General features: G+C 35.6%; 1 protein-coding gene across 1 annotated transcript; it reads left to right on the forward strand.

Moving 5' to 3' along the window:
• Positions 1-854: 854 nt before the first annotated feature.
• On the forward strand, positions 855-9,195 carry LOC149813801 (malate dehydrogenase [NADP], chloroplastic-like). The gene is made up of 12 exons (XM_089991782.1): positions 855-1,459; positions 2,778-2,864; positions 4,276-4,360; positions 5,611-5,792; positions 5,886-5,956; positions 6,034-6,124; positions 6,235-6,309; positions 6,482-6,583; positions 6,851-6,973; positions 7,823-7,891; positions 7,998-8,066; positions 8,165-9,195. The coding sequence occupies exons 1-12, from the start codon at positions 1,427-1,429 to the stop codon at positions 8,267-8,269; spliced, it is 1,092 nt and encodes a 363-aa protein (XP_089847908.1). The 5' UTR covers positions 855-1,426; the 3' UTR covers positions 8,270-9,195.
• Positions 9,196-9,252: the final 57 nt, after the last annotated feature.

A 9,252-nucleotide genomic window follows, 5' to 3' on the forward strand; every position in this document is an offset into this window, starting at 1 on the left:
CTTCTTTTTTTTGCTTACTGAGAGTGGAACTATGAAAATAATTTTTTACATAATCATGAGGTTAGTCTGTTGTTTCCATAATTTCTCAGTGAGAAACAGTCGTTGATTAACGGTGGTCATTGATTGATTACGATTTCCTAAATCAGAAATGATATATTTTATGATTGCACTTAATTAGAATTTGCAACCTGTTTGTATCTTAACAATAGTCACAAATATCTGTCTTGGCTATAGCTGGGCAAGGCAGTTTCTCGCAATAATATAGGTTTATTTAATCGATAAATCTTGCAAAAATGTTGGGAAATATTGGTGAATAAAAAAATTAGAAAATTATATAAAAATAGCATAAATAAGTACAAAAATAACATGTTTAGATAATAAAATGCACAAATAATAAATGAAATAGCTAAAATATATATAAAAAAAAGGAAAAAACATATTTAAGATATAGAAAAGAAGTAACAAAGTAAAAGTAACTGATAATGTCGTAATATATATATATATATATATATATATATATATATATATATATATATATATATATATATATATATATATATATATATATATATATATATATATCACAAGATTTTGCCTTTAATCTCATGTTATGAATTTACAGCTATATTATTGCGAGAATTTCAAAATATAGCACATATATATCTGTAACTATCATCTTAACACTGGAACTATTGAAATTTGAAAAGACTAAGACCAGCTTCAGTCTCCTTTTGAGTATATGACTTCTTATAGATGAAAGCTATGTCACACAGACTCCATCTGGGGCCCTGTGTCCCCTTATATACTAGCCATATGTTTTTTTGACAGAAAAAATATTTCATTATGGAACCAGACAGAATACAGAAGCGTGTAAAAACATGCATCAGAGAAGTGGTAGTGATGAGATATCACCCACCACAAATAACAAAACAAAAGAGCAGCGATAACCGAATAACAAGAGTCTGGACAGAGGTAATTCAGCATCCAGACGTCAAAACAACACCCTGTTAACGCCAATCCAACTCAGATCCTGGTTTGGCCATTTCCTGCGAACCCTGCAGGTGATCTCCCATTTCATCTGCTGAAGTAGGTGATCTGGTCTCTTTATCTTGTTCCTGAATATGCGTCGGTTGCGCTCAAACCAGATGATGCTCCATGCCAAGAGAAACCAGACCCGCCATACGAACCTCCATCTCTTTCCTTTAGACCTGAGAAAATCAACAATCAAGACCTGTCTAGGGAACAACATGGTGTCCCAGGCACTATCCATGTCATCCCAAGGTAGCTGGATGAATGTCTGTACGAAGGGGCAGTCCCAGACAAGATGTTGGATAGATTCCTCATGAGCAAAACAGAGGGAGCATTTGCTGGCCAGGTTAAAACCACACTGCTTGAGCCCACATATTCCGTCAGCACTTTGCCATGAATGATTAACCAAGCCAACGTTCCCTGCAAAAAGGTAACCCGGCCCCCATAATGAATCTTTTGGCATCCAAACAGGGGGACACCCAATGCCCCGTAGAATGAAGCCACCGTGATGCGATAAAGAAACCAAGGCCAAATCTGATGGGGACATGTTCCACACGATTACATCATTATGATGCGATAAAGAAACCAAGGCCAAATCTGACGTTAGTGCAGTCCATTGCTGAAATACACCTCCGAGGGTCCCTTTTCAAAACAATGTTCCAAACGCTAGTATTAGGTGAGCCGACTTCCCTTACCGTGCTGAATTTCCTGCGTGTAGCATGATACAAATCGAGAAATTCATCCTGAAGCAAGCGATCGCCCTTCCACTTGTCTTGCCAAAAAGAAAGTACAAGCACCATTACCTACCCGAACCTTAATAAATTGACAAAATGCCTTGATTATAGTCATCCACCCTTTCCAAATTCCCGAACCCACTTTCCATTTATAGTTCTCCGACCAATTCCAAGGCCATTTCGACAAATTGTATTTTTCCTAAAAAACAACCATCTTTTTTGCAAATTAGCTACACCCATTTAGCAAGTAGTGTCATATTAAATCTATGGATATCTCGAATACCCAAACAAACCAAACTCCAACAGTTTCGAGATATCCGCCCAACCCACCAAGGATCTCTGATTCCTGTATCCATGTGAAAGATACTATGAAAGATTTTTTTTAAAAGTGGCACCGTTAACAGTAGCTTAAAAAGTGCTCATATTGATTGTCAACAATTTTTATGATGCCCAACTTGCATCCTTGCATTATTTCCAAAAAGTGAAAATGGGGCATGAGGTTATTTATAGTGCTTACAGATTTGATGTTCCAGTTAAATTTACCATTTACTGATGGAAGTGGCTTTCTTCCTTTGACCAAACGACCTACAAGTAGTTTGGTGAGTTCCCTATGCCAACCATCATTCCCAATTGATTGGATGGTTACCAATTACTCTTTTCTTATCTGTATTTTTCTTTTTTGTTGTATTTGGACAGCATACGGCAGAAGTTTAGTTTACAGGAAATTTGTTTCGAGTGCTTTTGCATGATATAATTTGTTGTGGGTTCTTCTCCACTGTGTAGGATCTTCCAAAGATATTTGTTTTGCAACTAGAACAAATTTTTATTGATTACTTCGATTGAAATTCTTAATGACACATAATTGCAAAGAAATTTGTCTGCCTTGTTTCCCATAACAGATATTTTGATTACCTAGTTGAGGAAAAACAGGTTAAAGCAATACATCGGTGTGAATTGTTAGTATTAAAGCAGATTCTTGTGGTAAGTTTCTTTCACCAATTATCTATTTGGCAGGAAGAGGAGACAAGGGCATGGAAGAAGCTGATAAAAGTTGCAGTTTCAGGCGCTGCTGGAATGATTTCTAACCATCTACTCTTCAAGGTAACATTGTATGCAGTTTAGTTTTGTGAAAGATTTGGGATCAGAGAAAGTTTTAGAAATTTAGTGGTTTTCCTGAAATTTTTATGTGGGAGCTTATTCAAACATCTATATGCATATGGATGGCATAGCTGATAGCACATTTAAATCAAGGATATTTAGATTATTGACCCCATTATAGTTCCATATTGACTTTGGCTATTTTGGAATCTTTAGAGCTTGAATTCTACTTTTGCTTTTACTGGTCAAGTCTATGCTGGTATTCTTGAACAATATTCGACTTCATAGCATCTTATGCTGATCCTTGGTCAGTTTGTACTTTTCAAAAAAGTCCACTGATTTTTTCTAAAATTCCTAAATTGCCACATGTATTCGTGAAGCATTCCTTTGCTGGCTTTAAACTTAGCTATGTCATAACATGGAATGTGATCCACTCAGCCCTATCTTCATACCCTAATATCATACCCGGTTGCAGGTTGGTTTAATCAGATTGGGGCCTGTAAATGTAATCTATATACTTTATTCAGTGAAGATCAGTGTTTCAATTAACAAAATCTGATGTGTACACTGTACAAGAATTTTTGACAGTTCAAAAATCAACGGTCATAAAAACATCAATTTTTTATGATTTGATTTTTTTTGGATGAAAATACACAATCCATAGGTTGAATCCTATCAAATTAACCATGCTGAATTCATCTATGGTATTAGATTTGTTAAAACAACTTACAATAAAGAGATATCACAAGGGGTACGACATAAGGGTATGAAGATAGAGATGAGTTCACACACCATTTTTGGCCCCATGTCCAGCAACATGACACAAGATGGAGGCATGGCAAGTGACATGCCAATATATTAGTAATATTTTTAGTAATATTGTAAGACCATATACTAAAATATCCAAAAAAAATCAATTAAATAATTAAAAACCCGTGCCCACCTCTCAACTGGAAAAAAATTGTGAACTCGCATCTCGAACTTGTATCAACCGACGGTTTGTGTCCATGTCATCTGAAATAGAATCTTAGCTCAAATTAGTCATCCTGTGACTACTTACTGTTCTATGCCTTCTTCTGTTTCACCAGTTCTGTTGATGTTTCAAGAAAGAGTTGCTCCTCGAACAAAACAATTTGCTAATTTATTTATCAATATGCATTATCTAATTCTAAGATGATTTTCACTTGAAGGCAATAGCTTCTATGGATGTAATTTAGCTGATTAGAAGGATGCTGCTAGGATGCTATTGAAAAAAAGAATTCCCATTCCTCTTTTACTTACATATGTCATATTTCATTTTTTAATTCATTCAAATCAGTAACCATGATTTTCTTCTGCCTGAAACTTGGATATAGTTTTTAGTCCCATTGTAGCTTGTGTTTTAGAAGTACATTGTAACTACTTTATTCTTCAGCTTGCATCTGGTGAGGTTTTTGGCCAAGATCAACCAATTGCGGTGAGATTATTGGGATCTGAAAGGTCATTTAAAGCTCTTGAAGGTATGTTTAGTTAAGAAATAGATTAGTCAACATAAATCTAATGTACATGGACAGATTGCGTTGAGATTCCTGCAATTCTTGAACCTACGCCATTGCCAGATAGAAGGACATGCACTTCATGGCGAGGAGCATGCTGCTTATCCCTAGAAAAAGTTCTTTTTGTCAGGGACATTTAATGCAATTTTAATATCTTCTGCTAGAGTTGTCCCTCTATTTCAATAAATGGATAGACCATGAGTCGGATTTGGACAGTTTGTCTTGTTCTAGAAGCTTCATATATTTGAAAGGCTTAGATGTGATATTTTCTAGTTCCCTTTGGTTCCATCCTATTCAGCTCAATTTTTTTTTGTGATTGGTGTTCATTAACTGCTTACTATTAATCATGGCATATGTTTGTCTATGATATATATCAGGATATTATATTTTTTTAATAAATTTGGGAAAATCTCCTCCAAAAACAACAACCACAACCACCACCTTGAGGGTACCCTGTTACAGGAGCATGAACAACAAGGAGAAAGAAAGCATTCTTGACCCCAAATTTCATTAATAGCGAGGAGTGACACTACTAAGATCATATTTATGCTTGAATATTAATTTACCCTCACATGTATTACAAATAATGAGTAAAACTATAAAATATTATAATAATACTGTAAAGAGCTGTTCCAATTAATGAATACAGTAACAAAATAATTACAAATGTCTGCCAATAATCAATATGTTATATAGCTTGAATGATAGAAATGTCTTCAGTAACAATCCTCAATATGCTCCCTGAAGTTGTACATCATATTTGAAAGTGCATAACTTGTTCTTGAGAAAATAATCTCGCCCTCCGTAAAAATGTTGTAGTTATATTTGCTACCTAGAACTGTAAGCCAATGAGCTTCGCTTCTATTTTTTCAGATTTAAACATTTCTCTGACAAGGTTTTAGTCTATTTTAAAATGTTTAGGCTTGTCATGGAACCCAGTGTTGAAAGACAATGCTAGTGCACTTTTATTATCACAAAAAATGTCTTTTTGTTAATTTTCTAATTTTTAAAGATCTCATATTCTTCAGAGTTTCAGATTTTTTATTTTAAATTGTTGATTTAGTTATCTATAATGTACATGTATTTGTATGTACACATGTGTGTTTATGTATGTGTATGTGTGTGAATTCTCTTATTACGTTTTAGGGACATGCAGGCATAAATTGGCCAATGACTGGTTTTATTGTTTTAATTAAAGTTTTTTAATCATCCAGGGGTTGCAATGGAGTTGGAGGATTCCTTGTATCCTTTGTTGAGGGAAGTTAGCATAGGTATAGATCCTTATGAGGTATTCAGGGATGCTGAATGGGCACTTCTAATTGGGGCAAAGCCACGGGGACCAGGAATGGAGCGTGCAGACTTGCTAGACATAAACGGACAGATTTTTGCTGAACAGGTTCTCATTCTAAATTTTTCAAAAATTTTGTCATGTTTTTTAGACCCTATTTTTTTGTGTACTTACATATTCCACGTTATAAGTATCTTGCAGGGCAGAGCCCTCAATGCGGTTGCATCTCGCAATGTCAAGGTGATAGTTGTTGGCAACCCATGCAATACAAAGTAAGATAAGATTGTATTTGGTAAATATGTTAAATTAGCCTGGGAAAATAGTAGTACTCACAAATTTCTGGTGCTAGTGCTCTCATTTGTTTGAAGAATGCTCCAAATATCCCTGCAAAGAACTTTCATGCTTTAACAAGGTTGGATGAGAACAGAGCCAAATGCCAAGTATTCTTCCTGATTATAAACTTTTTTCATATTAGCTTTCAATGATAACTATCCAGCTTCTGAAGCTCATCCATTGCATTGTGAATCACACTTGAGAAGTTATTTTGCAGCTTGCCCTGAAAGCTGGTTTATTTTATGATAAAGTTTCAAACATGACCATTTGGGGAAACCATTCAACAACTCAGGTATCTGAATTCAGTTGCTATAGTTACCATAGACTATTGAGGCAGTTGGGTGTTGATGTTTGAAAGCTTACCCCTGATTATTTATCTTGCATTCACCTCTTATTTCTGGTCTTGGATGCTACAATCCGTTCATAGTATATGGCAAGGACTAATCGGTTCATAAAAACAACAGGTTCCAGATTTTTTAAATGCTAGAATCCTTGGCCTTCCAGTGAAGGAAGTTATCACTGATACCAAATGGTTAGAGCAGGAATTCACACAAAAGGTTCAGAAGGTATTTTAATAAGCATTTCTGAGAATTATCACAAAATCTGTATTTGATTATGAAAAGCTTTTTTCAAATAAGGTGGTGTGACTTTCTAGCCTTGTTTCTGGCCAACTGGCCCATAATGTGATTTCTTCTTGGAATCAAACATGGATGGTTAGGATACACTATCATAACCGAGGGGTCTTGCCTTCAAATCCCACGGTGGTTATTTGCCAGCTTACCTATAAAAATAAATAAATACGTGATTTCTTAGCATTAAATTGTTATTGTCAGAGAGGAGGTGAACTTATCAGGAAATGGGGGAGATCTTCAGCTGCTTCAACTGCAGTATCTATTGTTGATGCCATAAGGTCTCTCATTATCCCTACACCTGAAGGCGATTGGTTTTCTTCAGCGGTATGTTTCATAAACAAAAATATCTGTAGTGTCTTGTGGGAAACAAGTATTTTCTTCATCAATAACTTCTTGAAACTAAACATCGACCCTTCAGCAAAGCTGTTTTTATCAATCATTATTTATCTACCAATTATATCCATCATGTATGATCTACCATTAGGAAAAGTAGTGTACATATTTTATGTTTCATTTTTCCAGTAGTTGGATTCTGTGATACCTGAATCAAGCAATAGGATGAGTAGTATATGGCATGAGGCACACACACACACATGTACCGCCAAGTATGATCCTGCTTGGAAATTTTACTTGCATCCGTTCCCACTGGCTATTTTTATTATCCTGCAGCTGGTCCAAACGGTTGGTTATTAATGTCACAAGTGTTGGTTTATATCCACCATGCAAAGGATATTTGTAGCATACAAGAAGGGTTCTTACCAAACTATCACAGTTTTTTTCGATTGTTGAGGTATTCAAAGGAAAAACATGTATGACTTGGTGGAAAATAGAGCAACTTTCACAGAGATACTAATCGGATTGTTCTGATCCATGTGCGCATGCTGTTAGATGCATCAATTTTATCCAAGTATCTATAATCGTCAACTCGTTTTCCTATACTTTATTCATGGTTGACCATTTCACTTGGTCTGCCAAGTACCAACTGTCGACATTAACAAAAGCTTAACCAATGAAATTCAGAATTGGTGACTGCTAATAATATGTTGCATTTTGCAGTAAATGTAGTTATCATAGATCCTCTAGTACAAATTGCTGTTAGGTTCTAATGGCCAGTGCGTACTCAGAGAATTGCAATATCAGTTATATCTCAAATGTTCTTGTCTACTGCTACAGGTTTATACCAATGGTAACACATATGGCATAGCAGAGGACATTGTTTTCAGTATGCCTTGCAGATCAAAGGTCAATAGTTTTCATTCCGAGACCCATCTGTATCCAAATTTGTTGATTACTATCAAGGTATTTTGTTGTATAAAAATAATCTCAAAAGTACCCTTTGTAATGTCAGGGTGATGGTGATTATGAACTGGTCAAAGATGTAATTATCGATGATTACCTCCGACAACGGATAAAGAAGGTTAGTTTTTTCATTTTTATTCAAAGTGTACCAATCATGTGACTCGATAATTCATATCACTGTAAGCTGTATCGTCTGATGTCAAGCTGTTGAAACAGAGTGAAGCAGAGCTGCTTGCTGAAAAAAAATGTGTTGCGCATCTAACTGGAGAGGTATACCGGTTAGAGTTGCCTCAGTTGAATTGTATGGGAAGATATCCTTAGTATTAAGAAGTGAATTAACTTTCAGACAATGCATATTGTAATCTGCCTGAGGGTACCATGCTTCCTGGAGAACAATAAGCTTGACAATGGTGGCTCTTGTTTCAGAGCTTAGCCACTCACAATTGGCATATTCAGCAAATCCCTTCCAGCAGAAATAACAAATGGGTACACAGGCACAAAGAATTGAATGTTGTAAGTAGATGTCGAGCACATAAATAAGAGAAGTGTATCTTGAGGTCATGGTATCCCCTAAGTGTGAAATTTGTTGTAATAATATCATTATTCTTGTGTATCGTGCATTAAAAACAAAAAAGGATATAGATGTTAGGAGTCTTGTCTAGCCTTACATAACTGGAAACTGTCAATCTCTGAGACTCTGGCATTTAATCTCCCCCAATTTTGGCTAAGCAGCAGAAGCAGATGGTTGCCAAACTTCACTCACACAATTCAGGTACGGGAATGCAATTTTCACTTGAATAGGTGCAGTGCTAATTTACTCAATTAATTTTGTGTAGAAAATTACACAAACATCATAATCTCAACTGCACCAACTAACAAAACTTGCAAGCAACATGAACCTTGAAACATTTGCTGTTTTGATCAGCAACCTCTTGTTTGTATGCCACTCACTTCATTGATAATCACACAAAGAAACATTCTGGAAACAAAAAACACCGGAAAACAACTTTTCTTTTTCTTTTGATCAAACAGACATTATCCATCAAGACCGTGCCAAGAAATACTGGACTGCAGAGAAACATGCAAGTGTAACCCCAGGCCTTTTCTGTGTTCTTAGCAGTTTTTTTTCAATCCGTTGCATTGGCAAAGTTTTGTAAAGAAATTTGATGCAATGGCTGTTACTTGAATATCATATGTCTCAAACTGATCAAATGGTTTCTTCAAAATCTGCAACCCACTTCACTAACAAGGTTGTATATGCACTCAAAACAGGAAAAGTTCCCTGCATAAATTAAAAAGAATAG

This window comes from Nuphar pumila, chromosome 16, assembly GCF_984573655.1.
Source record: "Nuphar pumila chromosome 16, dmNupPumi1.hap1.1, whole genome shotgun sequence".
Classification (NCBI taxonomy): domain Eukaryota; kingdom Viridiplantae; phylum Streptophyta; class Magnoliopsida; order Nymphaeales; family Nymphaeaceae; genus Nuphar; species Nuphar pumila.